This window comes from Nicotiana tabacum, chromosome 2 (genome assembly GCF_000715075.1).
Source record: "Nicotiana tabacum cultivar K326 chromosome 2, ASM71507v2, whole genome shotgun sequence".
NCBI lineage: Eukaryota > Viridiplantae > Streptophyta > Magnoliopsida > Solanales > Solanaceae > Nicotiana > Nicotiana tabacum.
In genome coordinates, this window is record NC_134081.1 from 4,867,135 (window position 1) to 4,884,955 (window position 17,821).

At 34.3% G+C, this 17,821-nt stretch overlaps 1 protein-coding gene across 1 annotated transcript; it reads left to right on the top strand.

The window, feature by feature from the left end:
• The first annotated feature begins 12,228 nt into the window (after positions 1 to 12,228).
• On the top strand, positions 12,229 to 15,425 carry LOC107830805 (leucine-rich repeat receptor-like protein kinase PXC1). The gene is made up of 2 exons (XM_016658457.2): positions 12,229 to 13,841; positions 14,483 to 15,425. Exons 1-2 carry the CDS (start codon positions 12,497 to 12,499, stop codon positions 15,160 to 15,162), a joined length of 2,025 nt encoding a protein of 674 aa, XP_016513943.2. The 5' UTR covers positions 12,229 to 12,496; the 3' UTR covers positions 15,163 to 15,425.
• The last annotated feature ends 2,396 nt before the right edge of the window (positions 15,426 to 17,821 follow it).

The following is a 17,821-nucleotide window of genomic DNA, read 5'->3' on the forward strand; positions in this document are numbered from 1 at the left end:
ACGACCTAGCCGATCAGGTCGAGATCGGACTCCGTATAAGAATACAGAGGTATTGTGAATTGTGGAATATCGGTACTAAAGGCCACCCAACTTAATAATACAGAAATTGACTTGAAAATGTATATGATCCTTAACATTGTTGTTTCTATATTATTTGAAGCCCTTATTGAATTCTTGACTGTTCCTCTTGTATTATTATTCATTCTATTGAGTTGGTATTTAGCTTTACATACTAGTGCTATTCGACGGTACTAACGTCCCTTTTGCCGAGGGCACTGCATCTTTAAATGGATGCAGGTGGTTACATAGCAGATAGTGTTGATCACAGATAGTGCTGCATCCTCTTCTCAGCAGACTCGGTGAGCCCCATTTCATTCTGGGGTCAAGTATTGTACCTTTTGTTTATATTGTGGTCACATTTTGAGGTATAGCCAGGGCCTTATTGCCGGCACCATCTTTACTCTCTTTTGTATCTTTAGAGGCTCCGTAAACACTATGTGGGTAGTTCATGGGTACTAGAAAGGTCAAACGTGTATGTTGTATTTTGGATTTTTGTTCCACTAAATCACAAAATGTATGCCTTTTTGAAACTTAACAGAAAGTAGCAAAATGAAATGGTTTGGTAATGTCTATGCATATGGTCCTTCTACTGGTTAGCTAATAAAAACATGCCTTCTCTTATCATGGGTGAGTTGGGTAGAAAGCATCTAACAGGCTTGCTCGGCTGGGTTCACTCGGTTGAGCGCCGGTCGCACCTCCCGAGGTTGGGGCGTGACAGTTTATGTGAAAAATCAGGCCTTTTGGAAATGTTTGGAGTGTAAGAAATTGGTTTTAAAGTTTATAAATGTGGATAAAATAAATAATCTTAACTGAGATGGTGTTGTCGGACCATGTTAAAATTTTGGTGACGTGGACTCACCACGAGTAGGTGTGAAATAGTACACTCAGTAATTTAATGTCCTCAGAATAATTCTTGACACATTCGAGGACGAATGTATGTTTTAAGAGGGGGAGAATGTAACGACTCGATTTGTCATTTTGAGAATTTACGTTACGTTCAGTGACTTAAGGTCCCGATCAACTTCTTAATATGTATTATGACCCGCGTGTGGGGTCGAGTTTGATTTTCGGAAGATTCAGAATTTAATTAAAAGAACAATTCTCATTTATAAAGCTTGAATTTCTAAAGTTTGATCAGAGATTTGACTTTTGAGCATACGACTTCGGAATGAAATTTTGATGATTCCAATAGCTTCGTATGGTGATTTTGGACTTAGGCGCATGTCCGAATTTGGATTTTGAAGTCCGTAGAACAATTCGACGCATTTTGGCGAAAGTTAGAAAATAGAAGATTTTTAGAAAGTTTGACCGGGAGTTGACTTTATTGATATCGGGGTCAGAATTCAATTCTAAAAATTGGAACAGCTCCATTATGTTATTTATGACTTGCATACAAAATTTGAGGTCATTCCGTATTGATTTGATACGTTTCGGCACAATATATAGAATTTGGAAATTTTCATAAACTCATAAGTTCGATTCGAGGTGCGATTCGTTGTTTCGGTGTTGTTTGATGTGATTTGAGGCCTCGACTAAGTCCGTAATATATTCTGAGACTTGTTGGTATGTTCATACGGGGTCTCGAGGGGATCGGGTGAGTTTCAGATCATTTCTAGGCCATTTATAACTGCTGGTTTTTTGGCTACAGCAGTGTGCATTGCAGAAATTTCTGCTAGACATGGCTGGATTTAGAGACTTATATCTCGTAATCTGTAGAGAATTTGGAGATAATCCAAAAATCAAAGTTGTAGCCCTTTGAGTATAGTTCCCTGAAATGTAAACCATTTATCATTTGGATATTTGTACAGAAAGTTATGATCGATTAACCGAAGCCTGGTGCTACAGTTGTTTTGCCTGGCAGTGTGCATCACAGAAATTTCTGCTGCACAGGGCTGATTTTGGAAGCTTATATCTCGTAATCTATAAGTAATTTGGCGATGATCCAAAAATAAAAGTTGTAGCTCTTTGTATCTAATTCTAAATTTAAACCGTTTGGCAGTTGGAGTTGGGTACAAAAGGTTATGATTGATACACTACATACTATCAGGGAAGAGTTTTGAAATCGCGAAGAAGAAATTTCTGCTGCACATGGCTGACTTTGGGAGATTATATCTCGTCATCTATAAGGAATTGGGAGATGAGCAAAACATTAAAGTTGTAGCCCTTGGTGTCTAGTTTCCATAAAGTTAAACCATTCATCATTCAGATATCGTATGAGAGAGTTATATCCATTTCTGTATCGGGAAAGACTGCTATTTTTCTGGGGCTGAGGTAAATCGCAGGTGTCAAATGCGATTTATAAGTCTCAAATATCAAATGAAACTTGCCTGGACAGATTCTTAAAATGGGGGTTTCGATCATTTTAACATATTTGCAGCTACGGAGCTCGGATTGAAGCGATTTTCACCATATAGATTGGGGTAAGTGTTCTATATCCAAAAGTGATTATATTTCATGATTCTATTGTTATTTTCATCAATTATTAGTGAATCAAATGGAAGAAATTGGAGAAATTTGTAAAACTCTTCAAGAACGAAAATTTAAGATTTGAAGGTCGAGTTGTTATCGGAATTTGATAAAATTGGTATGGTTCAACTCCTATCGGAATAGGTGTTCGAATTTCATGAAACTTCTGTCGGGTTTTGAGAGGCGGACCCCGTGTTGACTTTTGGTTGACTTTTTAATGTAAATATTTAAGTCGATATTTTAATAACCGGAATTATTTTTGATGGATTTTAATGAAGTTATACAATTAATTTGGATAGATTTGAGCTATCCGGAGATCAATTCAAGCAAGAAGGCTATTTTGGAATATCGACATAACTTCAAAATGGTAGGTATCTTGCCTAACCTTGTGTGGGGGAATTTTTCCTTAGGCATTGAGTCGTATGTGCCATTTGTGTAATGTGAAAGCCATGTACGTGAGGTGATGAGTACGTACTCGGGCTTATATGTGCAAATTATAATGGTTTAAATTCATAGGAATTTTTCAGTATTAAATTGGAAATTTGCTGGCACTTATTAAATCCTTATTTGTCATGCCTCGTTCTTTGTTTGTCGAATTTGCTTTATATGATAATTTGGTGTGATTGCTACTTTGATCTTTATGTGGATTCTGTGTGCTGGTTGAGTCGACATTTTCTGGAAATAATTACATTTTTGATTTTTCCATCTACAAATAATTATTAAATAAGTTTGAAGGGGGACGTTAATGTATTTATCAGAAATTTGAATTTAAGAAGAGGTTGTTCTTGCTGAGTATTCTTTCGTCTTTGCTTTTGCATATTTACTTTGGGACTATGAGGCGGTACTTCGGGAGATCCCCCTATCTTGCATATTTACTTTGGGACTACGAGGCAGTACCTCGGGATATCCCCATGTTGAGCATTTACATTTGGGTCTACGAAGCGATACTTCGGGAGCACCCCTGTTGTTTACCTATATTTGTGCTGTTACTTTTCTGTAAATTCTTGTCGTTCACTTCTCAGTCATCTCATTAAATTACTATGTATTTTGCCTTGTGAATTGCCCGTACGGTTGTAATAGAAATATGGGCACGAGGTGCCGTGAGATATGAAAGTGGGCTGAGACCCAAGATTTTTAGGATTATGAGGTGAGGTGTCAACCGGTGATTTTACTTGAAAGAAATTATATTCGAAATATTTTACTTGAAAGGAATTATATCTGAAGGATTTTACTTGAAAGAAACTATATTCGAAGGATATTAATCGAAAGGTTTTTATTTGAAAGAATTATATTCGAAAGGTTTTTATTTGAAAGAATTATATTCGAAAGGTTTTACTTAAAAGAATTATATTCGAAAGGTTTTTATTTGAAATAATTATATTCGAAAGGTTTTATTTTAAAAAATTATATTCGAAAGATATTTATTTGAAAGAATTATATTGGGAGATATTTATTTGAAAGATTTACATTCGTAAGATATTTATTTGTAGGAAGTATATTCGGGATATATTTAATTGAAAGGATTATATTCTAAAGATTTTTATTTGAAAAACTTAAAGATAAAAGATGTATATTTTGAAGGACTTGATTAATTGGTTTTACTTGTCTTTAATATTCGTATGAGCAATATTCATGGTGTTCTTGCTGCCTTGTTGTTCATATTACTAGTTGATTATTGTTGCTGTCAGTGCTATCTGTTTTTTATTATTTTTATATGTTATGTTGCACAGGTTATTTGACTAGTGAGTGTCTTGACTGTACCTCGTCACTACTCCATCGAGGTTAGTCTTGATACTTACTGGGTACCGACTGTTGTGTACTCATACTACACTTTTGCATATTTTTGTGCAGAGCCTGGTATTGGAGATATCGGACTCGGCAGAGTTAGTGTGTTGATCGCAAGGATTCAAAGTAGAGTTACTCGGTTGTCGCAGTCCCTTGGAGTCTTTGTATTTTATTGTACTGTCAACTCTTATTCGAACAGTATTGTATATTCGATCATTGAGATCATTGCATGTATTCATTTAGAGTTCGTGATTCAGTATTACTAGTCTTGGGTAGTTTTTATATTTGTTTCCGCTTTTGGTTTTGACACTTGTATTAAATAATATGTTTAAAAAAATGGCTCGAAATGTAATTGTAACCGACTTACTTAGAGACTAAGTGTTATCATGACGCCTGTGGTGGGATGTTGGGTCGTGACATTATCGCTTCACCATGACCGTTCATCATTTTTTTATATTTTAGGGTCGTAAAACGAAAATTTAGGACGACCACGTCATCTGCATGAATTGGGGCGACCGACCCCGAATCTCCAACAATTTTGTGTGCCCATAAAAAATAACCTAATGAATAACATCCATCACTTTACCATGACCGTTTCTTATTTTTTGGCATTTTAGGACCATAAAACAGGAATTCAGGATGATTCACAGATTTTCGTGTGATATAGTCTACGCCATCTGCACGAATCCAAGCGACTGCATCGAATCTCCTAAAATTTTGCGGGGCTAAAAAATGATCTAATGAACAATAGTCATCGCTTCGCCATGACCACAAGGTTTTTCTGATGGGCTAACAAAATTTTAGGCGATTCGAAGCCCGTCGTCCGAATTCATAAAGATGGCATGGACATTAACACACGAAAACTTAAAACTCATCCTGAATTCCTGTTTTATGACCCCTAAAATGCCAAAAAACGAGGAACGGTCATGGAAAAGTGATGACTATTGGCCATTAGGTCATTTCTGATAGGCCCATAACATTTTAGGCAACTCGAAGCCTGTCGCCCAAATTCATGAAGATGCGTAGACATTAGCATACGCAAAATCGAAAATTGTCCCGAATTCCTGTTTTGTGGCCTTAAACCCTAAAAACGAGGAACTGCCATGGTGAAGCTATGACTATTATTCATTAAATCATTTTTAAGGGCCCACAAAATTTTAGGCGATTCGGAGCTCGTTGCCTGAATTCGTGAAGATGACATGTACATTAGCACATGAAAAAATTTGAAATCATCCTGAATTCCTGTTTTATGGCCCTAAGATGCCAAAAAATGAGGGATTGTCATGGTGAAGCTATGACTATTTTTCATTAGGTCGTTTTTTATGGACCACAAAATTTTAGGCAACTCACAACCCGTCAGCGAAATTCATGAAGATGGCGTGGACATTAGCATATGAAAAATTAGAAATCTTCCTGAATTCCTGTTTTATGATCCTAAACGGAAAAAAACGAGAAACGTTCTTGGTTAAGCTATGACTATTACTCACTAGGTCATTTTTGAAGGGCACACAATATTTTAGGCGGCTCGGAACCCATCGCCTACATTCATGAAGATGGAGTGGACATTAGCACATGAAAAATTAAAAATCATCCTGAAGTCATGTTTTATGGCCCTAAAATGCCAAAAAACGAGGAAGCCATGGTGAAGTTATGACTATTATTTATTGGGTCATTTTTTAAGGGCCCACAATATGGAAATTCGGAGCTAGTCGCCCAAATTCATCAAGATGGCTTGGACATTAGCACACGAAAAATCTGAGATCATTCTGAATTCCTGTTTTATGACCCTAAAATACTAAAAAGGAGGAACGGTCATTGTGAAGCTATGACTATTGTTCATTAGGTCGTTTCTGATTGGACAACAAAATTTAAGGTGATTCAGAGCCCTTTTCACCCGAATTCATGAAGATGGTGTGGACATTAGCACACGAAAGTTCAGAAAACGTCCTGAATTTTGATTTTTTGGCCCTAAAATACCAAACAATAAGGAACAGTCATGGTGAAGCTATGAATTTTTTTATTATGTCGTTTCTGATGGGGCCACAAAGTTTTAGGCAACTTGGAGCACGTCGCCTGAATTCATAAAGATGGCGTGGACATTAGCACATGAAAGATTGAAAATCATCCTGAATTTCTGTTTGATGGCCCTAATGCCAAAAAACGAGGAACGATAATGGTAAAATCATGCATATTGTTCATTAGATCATTTCTGATAGGTCCAAAAAAAATTAGGCGTAGACATTAGTACACGAAAAATTAGAAATCATCTTAAATTCTATTTTATGGCCCTAAAATGCCAAAAGCGAGGAACAGACATGGCGAAGCAATGACTATTATTCATTAGATATTTTTTGATGGGCCCACAAAATTTTAAGCGATTCGGAGTCCGCTGCCCGAACATGAAGATGGCGTGAACATTAGCATATGAAAAAGTAAAAATCGTAATGAATTCCCATTTTTTGGCCCTAAAACACCAAAAAATGATGAACGGTTGGCGAAGCAATGACTATTATTCGTTAGTTTTTTCTGATAGGTCCACAAAATTTTAGGCGATTCGGAGCTCGTTGCGCGAATTCATGAAGATGGTGTGGACATTAGCACACGAAAAATCGAAAATCATCTTGAATTCCTTTTTTAAGGCCCTAAAATACTAAAAAAGAGGAATGGTCATGGTGAAGCTATGATTATTGTTCATTAGGTCATTTTTTATGGGCCCACGAAATTAGAAAATTCGGAGGCTCGTCGCACGAATTCATGAAGATGGTATGGACATTAGCTCATGAAAAATTAAAAATCATTATGAATTCCTATTTTATGACCCTAAATGCCAAAAAACGAGGAACAGTCCGGGCGAAGCAACACTATTGTTCATTTGGTCGTTTCTGATGGGCCCATAAAATTTTAAGCTATTCGAAGCTTGTCGGCCGAATTCATGAAGATGGCGTGGACTTTAGCATACGAAAAATTAGAAATCATCTTGAATTCCTGTTTTATGGCCGTAAAACGCCAAAAAATGAGTAGTTATTGTGAAGCAATCACTATTGTTATTAGGTTGTTTCTGATGGGCCCATAAAATTTTAGACGATTCGGAGCCCGTCAACCGAATTCATGAAGATGGCGTGGATATTATCACACGAAAAATTAAAAATTATCTTAAATTCCTGATTTATGACCTTAAAACGCCAAAAAACGAGGAACAATTATAGCAAAAGCGATGACCGGTGATTATTAGGTCGTTTTCTACTGCAAGTATTGGAATCATTTCATTTGGTGCATAAATAAATTTGAACTATTTGGCTCATGATTGATCATCATCATATTCCATTCTGTTAAAATGTCACCCAATTGTCGTCTTAAATAAAGTTGTAGGGTTTAAAATTTCTAAAGTTAAAAGTTGTCGTGGAAATTGTTATGGCGATTAGACTCATCACTTGATGTATGATTTTGCCCATGTTCCTTCTTTAACAATAAAAAAAAATATTCTCTGTTTTCAATTTATATGAACTTGTTTGATTGGGCATAAAACTTAAAAAAAGATAAGACTTTTGAACCTATATTTTTATAGCAATAAATCATTGAATAAAGGTAAATTATTTTCAAATACGAGAAGAGTCATTCTTTTTGGTATGAACTAAAAAAGAAATAGGTTCACGTAAATTAAAACAGAGGAAATAGTAATTTTCTTCAAGTCAACTCTCCAAAAAGATATCATTTGTCATGGATCAAATAATTCAACATATACACATTTCTTCTTATTTCCTGAAATAATTCGTGGAAAATAAACCAAAATCCGACATAAAATTTGTGAAACTTCTTTATCATCTTCCCTCAAGTCCAATTTCTTTCTAAAAACTCTCTCCGAGTAAAGATATACATGTCAAACGAATTCACAATAAATAATTATCAATGCAATTGGAAAATATCTGCAAAAATAAAAAAAAATAAATAATAATAATAATAATAATAATAATAATAATAATAATAATAATAATAATAATAATAATAATAATAATAATAATAATAATAATACTCCCTCCGGTCTATAATAAGTGACCAATTTGCTTTTGGCACGCCCATTAAGAAAATACTAAATTCTATACAAAAATACCTAGTATGACTAAACTACCCTTAATTAAATATTTAATGTGAGGAGTAAGAAACTTTTTAGGAATATGTACATAAGTGCTACCAATTTCCATAGTGTTTCTATATTTTGAATTAATGTAATTCGATAGCAACTGGTGTCTTCAATTACTAATATTTTTGTTTAACTGTTTTCTTATTTCCTACACCCTGTTATCGTGAGTTCCAACAGGAATATTTGATTGCTTTAGGTTATGAAAACTATTGCAAACTGAATATATCATGTATCAAATAAAAATATTACTCATTACGTTCAAAAAAAAAAGAATGATATTATCTTTTTATTAGTAAATAATTTAACTTGAACTTCTTATTTACCTCGAATGATGAGCTTTAATCAGGGGCGAATTTATAGAACAAATCATGGGGCACGTGAACCGTGGTCTTTTCGTCAAATTAAGTATTTTATTAGTATTTTCTAAATTTGATTTAATATTATCTGTTGGCACTTATGTTCCAAAAAGACTAAATTGTGCACCTGATTGAATATTGGATTATTTACCCCGAGGAATCAGAATCAATTCCTAATTCATATTTTATTCTAATTTTTTTTTAGTTGTGCACTCATATTCAAAAAATTCTAGATCTGTCTCTGACTTTATAACCATACAAAATGTTATGATATATAATTAATCATAAGTTTTATTGTCACATAAATATTATGTCATATTTATCAATGTCAAATTTTCATTACTTTCTTAATTTCGCATCTAGTCATACTATGTCAAATTGATAGGTCAGTTTCACCTTAGCTATCTCTTTGCACGGCCTAATAGCAAGGGTGGGGGCAAAACTTTACTTTTTTGCATGACTTAAAGTTACAACTTTTATTCCTGCATTATTATATATTAAAGTAACAAAAGGACTAATTATTCCCAAACTTTAAAAAATATAAATTAGTAAGTACAAAGAAGAAGACAGATAGATTTGCATACCGCTCTTTTATTCAAAAATTATACAATGTCCTTGTCAATGCGTTACGAAGATTTCCCCACCGTAATATACAGTTTAAAGGATAATGAACGTATATCGTTCTATTTCATGTGTGGATGTTTAATTAGAAAAAAGTTTTAAGATGCTAATTTAACTTGTATAGTAATATATTAGTGACGATGAAACATGATATTAAAGCAGTGATAAAAGTAAGAGTAGTCATCATATCAAAGTAAAAGTGTGACTCATTTAATAAGCTTAGAATTCTTAAAACTTTGGGTATGATTTTTTTCGGACCCTTCATAAACTCGATATTTTGTGTATTGGGCTACCTTTTTTTTAGAATTCTTAAAACTTGTTAAAATTATTTGAAAATAGAGTAGTGCCAAACATTTTGAAATATTTGAAAAGGAAAAAGTTAGTTATACTTTTTATTCAATATATTTACACTTGCAACACAAATATCAATATAATGGCTAACACTCTCCATTTGAGAAGCACACCGAGGTACGTCTTAATAACAAAGCTTAACATGCCAACTTGTTTTTGGGGAAACTACACTATGTATATAGCTGCTCTATAAAATATAACCGGTAAAATGTATATTCTTTGTATATTAAGGTATAATAAACATAATTTATATATAATTAATATATATTATTTGTATAGTTGACTAGCGGTGTAATTGTTTTTGACCGATCAACCAAATGTACAACTTACCCTTTTTGTTATTCACAAAACCAATGTGAGTTTTTAATTACTGGTTTTACATTATCAATAGTTTTGCTAAGATAATATTGGCATGCATTAGTGCTTTCTATTTAAAATATTTTCGCTTTAAAACCAACATAAAAGAGGCCATATTGAAGGAAATACTTTTGTGGCCTTGCAATTTGGTTCTAATTTACTTTTTGAACATTAGTTTCATTTCCAGTCTTCAGACACCAGCATCAGTTTTCTAATCCAGTCACCAAAAAGTTTTGAAAATTAAATAGGTCTAGTTGTGAATTTATAGTAAGCTAGAAGCCTACATCATATATATATATATATAAATTGAGTTTTTAGGAATTCTTGAATATAATTGATATTTTACGGTTAAAGATTGCAGTAGAGTGATAAGTAATCTTTTATCTTTAACTAGAGGTCAAAGGTTCAAAGTATAGATTCGCTTTTAATAGAAAATAATTTTTTCTTAAAGTAAGACTTTTTGGTATGAATCAAGATTTTAGGAATTCTTGAATGTAATTGACATTCTACTACCAAAGTGGAATAAAGCACGTTTTTATCCTTAACTAGAGATTTTGGGTTCGAACTCTAAGTATAAAGTCGTCTTTAGTAAAAAATATTTTACTCCTAATATAAGATTTTCCGACATAAATCTATATTTGTCGAGCTTTAAAGCGGACATCGAACAACGAATGAAAAATTAAAAAAAATGCCACATTTTTTTCTCAATGAAAGCATATGACCTTGATGTTCAGTCCTAGAAGGAAGATCCACGTTTCTCCAAGTAGAAATCACCTTACTGAAAAGACTAGAAAAAGGAAAGAAAAGAAAAAGAAGACTATTCTCCTCATGTCTACTCTTTTTTTTTTTACTTCTTTTACTTTACTCGATTCCATTTGCAATGGGAGTGGAGAAAAAAACATCAATCATTCCAACAAAACCACCTCTCATATGCTCATGCACTATCTTTTGCCTCTTTTAATCATTTCCCCCAACTTGTTTTTCTTTCCTCTGATTCTCCCCCACTCGAAATAGAATAAATCACATTGTCAAAATTCTAACTCAAATTCTCTTTCCCTCCCTGCCGATATATGCAAAACGAACATTAATTTGGACAAAAAGTAAAAGCTATAAAAATGTCTACAGTCCCAAAGCTAAACTCACACACAATAAGAGATATTTTGGTAGGATATATTAGGAAAAAAATAATATATGTATTAATTTTAATATTATTAATCTCTTATTTGGTATTTTATGTATTACTATTTACTAATACATAACAAACAATGGCATTAGTAATACCATATGGTTTTTAATATATGGATAAGTATGTACAATGCATGTTATTTTTAACACATCAAACCAAATAGTGAATAAAAAGTAATTCGGCATAACTAATCCAACATTATTAATCTCAGCATCACTAATATACCATGTTCAATAGTACTATTCTTATTAACCCTACCAAACGACCCCTAAGTTCAATATTATCATAGAATTCTCAAAATTACTTATCACCGAGATATATCAAACTTGAATCAATGTACTTAACAAAAGCCAAACTGATAATCTTTTAACAAAATGTCTTACGGATTAAATAGGTTAGTGAGAAAAAAATAGCGACTAAAAAGGTTAATAAGTGAGTCAATACTTTATAGTCGAATTTTAGTAAGAAATATCAATCAATTATGCCTCAATCTCAAATTAAATGAAGTCGATATTTAAACTAGCTCCATCTATTCCATTTGAATTTAGTGTTTCAATGTATTCTTAATGTTAGATTTTCTATTTCTCTTTTCTGTTGTACGCTTTGGCAAATTAAGAAATAATTAATCATTTTATTTTTTTATTTTATTCCTATCATTAATAATCATTTCCCAAACTAATTGTACTACTAATAAAAAAATTCAGATTTACGCAGCGGATTGGGCTGCTCTTTCCTTAACCAGAGGTCTCGGATTCGAACCTTGAGTATGAAAAAAATTTTGGTAGGGAACAATTTTCCGCGAATAGGATCCTACGCGGCCCGAATCTGAATATAATCGGGCTCTAATACGGGTACTTGACACCGGGGCAGTATTATTTGGAGTGTCTTTTCCTTCCGTTACTTTCTTTACTTAGCTAGAGAGGGAAAGACATAAACAAACTGACACTGTACACAAATTCAACTCTTTTGAACTGTTCTTTTTCTCAAATTTCACACTATGTCACTATCTAATCTACAATGTACACTAATTCAACAACCATTTTTTGTACTGTTTTGTTCCTTAAATTTCACACAATCTAATCCACAATTCAATTTGTTTGTTCTCTTCCTAACTTTTTTAAAAACTCAACTTCTCTTGACTCCCACTTCCCGCTCTTTATGCCTTAAACCCCAAAAATGAACAGTTTTTCCTCCTCATCCTCCGCCATTCTTCTCCTTTCACTTCTCATCTCCACCGCCGTCAACGACAACGACACCGCCGCACTCCTCCTCTTCCGTTCCCAAACAGACATCCACGGCACTCTCCTACACAATTGGACTCTTCCAACTAACTCCACCACCGCATGCACCGCCGCATGGCTCGGCATAAAATGCATAAACCACCGTGTCTCCGCCGTGATCCTCCCTTCCTTTAACCTTCGTGGACCCATCACCGCCCTCTCTTCTTTACCTTTCCTCCGCCTTCTCGACCTCCGTAACAACCGCCTTAACGGAACTCTCACACCCATTACCCAATGTATCAACCTTAAGCTCATTTATCTCTCCGGCAACGACTTTTCCGGCGAAATTCCGCCGGAAATTTCCTCCCTCCACCGTCTCCTCCGCGTCGACATTTCCAACAACAATCTCGAAGGCTCAATCCCAAACCAAATATCCAATCTCACCCGTTTACTCACACTTCATTTGCAAAACAATGAACTTTCCGGACCTATTCCAAGATTCTTGAATTCACTTCAAAATCTTAAAGAACTAAACTTTTCGAATAATGAGCTTTTTGGGTCAGTTCCAGAGAGTTTATACAACCGTTTTGGTGAAAATAGCTTTGCTGGAAATGAGGGGTTATGTGGAATTGGTAATTTACCTCAGTGTTCATATATAGGTGAAACAGAATCACCTCAAACAGTTCCTTCAAATCCAACTTCTTTACCTTCAACTTCAACTGCAACAATTGAAGAACCAGGGAAAAAATCGCGAAAAGGTTTAAGCAAAGGAGGGGTTGTAGCAATAGTAATGGTGAATGTAGTGGCATTGTTAATTGTAATGTCTTTTGTAGTAGCATATTATTGTGGGAAATATTCAAGGGAAAGTTATTCAATGTCAGGAGGAAGTGAGTGTGGGAAAAGAAGAAGTAGTTATTCAAGTGAAAAAAGAGTGTATGCTAATAACAATGGGGGAGATAGTGATGGAACAACAGCTACTGATAAGAGTAAGCTTGTGTTTTTTGATAGGAGGAAACAGTTTGAACTTGAGGAGTTGTTAAGAGCATCAGCTGAAATGCTTGGGAAAGGCTGTTTAGGAACTGTTTATAAAGCAGTTCTAGATGATGGTTGTACTGTTGCTGTAAAAAGATTGAAAGATGCAAATCCATGTGCAAGAAAAGAGTTTGAGCAATATATGGATGTTATTGGGAAGCTTAAACATCCTAATATGGTGAAACTTAGAGCTTATTATTATGCCAAGGAAGAAAAATTGCTTGTCTATGACTATTTGCCTAATGGGAGCTTGCACTCACTTCTTCATGGTAACATTAAGATTGTTTTGTAATTTAATCCATCAATTGACACCTTTGGGAGACTTGGCGTAACTTGTAAAGTTATTACTTATGTAACCAGTAGGTCACGGGTTCGAACCGTGGAAACAACCTTTTGCAAAAATGCAGTGTAAGACTGCGTACAATAGACCCTTGTGGTCCGGCCCTTCCCCGGATCTCGTGCATAGCGAGAGTTTAGTGTATTGGGCTGCCTTTTTAATTGACACCTCTTCGCCAAAAAATAACACTGTCTAGTAGAATCAATTGTTTTTATGTATATATTTACGGCGGAGCCGGGCGGAAGGTGTTATTCGGATTTCCTTCACCGGAAAATTATATTCTATATATTAGGTCAATTATTTTTATGTATGTACAATAGATGTTGAATCTTCTTGACTTCTCCGTGTGTTTACTTCTTTAGGTACTAAAGAACCTTACTAAAATTCCTATTCCTAAGTTCCGCCACTAGTATATATACTATATGTTTAATCTCCTTAACTACTTTATCTGTTAATTTTTCTATATTTTGACTCCCATTAGTAAAAATTTTGGCTCCACCGTTGAATTTCAAGATTGTCTTTTTTGGGGGTTGTAAGAAAGCTAATGTTGTGTTGTTTTCTTGATTTTAATAGGGAACAGAGGACCAGGTAGAATTCCATTGGATTGGACAACAAGAATTAGTCTAGTACTAGGGGCAGCTAGAGGGCTAGCTCATATACATGAAGAGTATGCAGATTCAAGAATTCCACATGGAAATGTGAAATCATCCAATGTGTTGCTTGACAAAAATGGAGTGGCTTGTATTTCTGATTTTGGGTTGTCATTGCTATTGAATCCTGTTCATGCAATAGCTAGATTGGGAGGATACAAAGCACCAGAACAAGCTGAAATCAAGAGGTTATCTCAAAAGTCTGATGTTTATAGCTTTGGAGTTTTGTTATTGGAAGTGCTTACTGGTAAAGCTCCCTCCGAGTACCCTTCACCGACTAGGCCACGCGTTGAGGAGGAAGAATTGGCTGTCGATTTGCCTAAATGGGTTCGATCAGTGGTCAGGGATGAATGGACTGCTGAAGTGTTTGATCAAGAATTGTTGAGGTACAAGAACATTGAGGAGGAATTGGTGTCAATGTTACATGTAGCTATGGCTTGTGTTGTGCCACAAGCCGAAAAAAGGCCTACAATGGTTGATGTGGTTAAGTTGATTGAGGAGATCAGAGTTGAACAATCTCCATTAGGTGAAGATTATGATGAATCGCGCAATTCTCTATCGCCTTCCCTTGCCACCACCGAAGATGGACTGCCCGGTTACTAATTTTCGTCCTCTCGGATGTTTCATAATCCTAGTATATCTTCAATTTGCAGCATCTTACTGCGCAAATGATCGTGCTATTGGCAAGCTCCAAAGTCATGGACTTATGTTTATTCTAGTATGTTAGTAGTTATATGGTTGTTTTGTGTTAATTCTCAGTACTGCACTTGGGACAATCTGAACATGTAACAAGCCTAACAAGTGCAAGAATCAGTCCATTGTGTAGTTTTCCTTAATCTAATGTAATGTAATGTTAATTCTTTGTATTTAATTCATTTTCAAGATTGTGTTCCAAGGCAAAGCTTCAATCTAGTTAGCATTGATTTGACTTCCAAATAAATGGTAGGGCTATTTGCAACTGAGTCAAAATATGGCAAAGCTTCAAGGAATGTTTGTTAATACCTTTTTTATTTGATTAACTTGACTTATGTCCATTTTGTACAGTATAATCTGTCTCAAGTCAAATAAAGAAGGAAACCTACAGTAGGTTAATAACCAGCATCAAAATAACATTATAATCTAAACAAATAAAATTCTCCGAATATTGAATATGAATAATTTATTTATTTCGATTGTCCAATTTAAATACTCCATTCAGAATTGATTATATAATTTGCAGTCAAAGTGCTTACGGATTATTTAAGGGAGAGAAATCTGTACCTTACAAGAATAGTTAAATTTTCAAAGAATGAACTCAATTATTGTAATTCTCAACTATATTTTTGAGCATGTCATGATTTTTTTCTTTGTCACGCTAATGCATGCTTCATTATAAAACGAATATCTGCTTTTTGTGTACCCTAAGGCCTACTCGAATCATCTAAAGAGAAAAAAATCTTTAAGTTATACTGTTTCTGCCAGTTGTACTCCTTCATTTTAAAAGAATGAACTTGTTTTTTTTATAGTTTGTTTTGAAACGAATTATTTTTTAAAATTTAAAAATAATGTAACTTTAAATTTTTAATTTACCCAAATAATTAAAACAGTGTTAAACCGTTTATGATAATACAAAATTCCTTTTTGACTTGTCTCAAATAATAATGACTCCATTATCTTTTTAGACTGTCAAGTATTCATAACTGATGTGAAAAAGCAAAACACAATTGATGGGCTGTCAAAGACTCTCTCTAACTTTTTCGACAGCCTTTTGTTTTTTCCACACCAACCATTCCTTTTCCCTTGGCGTGATTTCCGCTACCTCACTCTGCCTCTTTTCATATCTGCTGAGTCAAATGACAAAATTTGCTACTGCATACTTTTAATTGGTTTTTCTCTTACCAGGATATTTAGGCTGTTCATAAAGTCATTTGAGGTTGTAATAATCAATAATCATAACATATTCCGATGCATAAAATATCTCGTGGTCATTCAGGATCCGAAAAAGAACTGCATCCTAAAGGATATGATATAAATATTCTACCCTAACGTAAATATTACTGACTACTTTCACGACTCTAATCCGTAACTTATAGGTCACACAGAGACAACTTACGCGCGTTCAAGCATCCCCTTCAAATTTTCTAAATGATTGTCATAGCAAAATTGATAGGAGTGGATTGATGATGTGACGTTTTGTTTTCCTTTTGTGGGAAGAGATTGTAGAAAATAAGAGATATAATCTGAGAGAAAGACTTCTATAGGTTATTTATACGAATTTATGACAGTACGTACTGCTCTTTCTATTATGGCATAGTCAAGAAGAGTAGAATTTTACAAAGTTCCCTAAATTATAAGTTGAATAATAAATTAAAGATAATGTAGAAGAAACAAGAATTAACTGAGAAATACAAAGGCGTCGGTCCTTTGGATATATCCATAGTTGGATAGTAGTGCCTTTACTCATTTCTTTAAAAGAACTTCGTATTTAGTTTCTTTCCCCTTTTTTTCACTAGCATAATTAAGCAAGCAAAGAAGATAAATTGCATGATACTTACCGAGTAAACATTATCTTTTGTACTCATACACACTTCTACATACTTTGTGCAGATATTGATCTGGATACAAGCAGAACCCAAGAGAGAGCTCATTATAATCAAACACCTCTATAACATCCTCGTTTGTTCCAAATATTTTTGGATGTTATAGCGAAGTGCTGTTATAGAAGACATATATTATAACATAACATAAATATTGATTCCGGAAAAGCTTGACTTTTATAGTGAAGTGTTTTTATATAAGGATGCTGTTATAGAGAGATATGACGGTAGTTGATTACTTGAGAGACTTGAGGTAGAACTTTTTGTCCGTCTGTAGCACCTTGGAAGCACTTTCCTCTATCTATTATCGAGACAAGCATCCATAAAACCCAAACAAGGTATTGTATCCTAGCAAGTTAGAATTTCCGTTCTCAACCTAGCAAGTTTTTTTTTTAATAACTGGAAAATCTCAAAAGGCCAACGGTATATAATTAGAATTTGGCGGATAATGAGTCTGCCCCCTCTTTCGTGTTGCACTCTTCTACTTCTTTGAAGTGGAACTTCAATTTTCTTATCCTGGTATTGGACTTCCATTCAAATACTTCAAACTTGAAGTAAAGAAAAAGAAAAAGGAAAGACTGAAAAGATTGACTTACATATCTTCAGACCCCCAAAATAGTATATTACTCTATTTAGTATGTCTATTTAAGCGTGATCATACTATTAACCTCGACGCATGCTAAGTC

Excerpts from the sequence above, each read along its gene's own strand:
- LOC107830805 (XM_016658457.2), top strand. The coding sequence starts at position 12,497 with ATGAACAGTTTTTCCTCCTCATCCTCCGCCATTCTTCTCCTTTCACTT. Across the intron at positions 13,842-14,482 it reads CTTGCACTCACTTCTTCATG|GGAACAGAGGACCAGGTAGA; the intron begins GTAACATTAAGA and ends TGATTTTAATAG.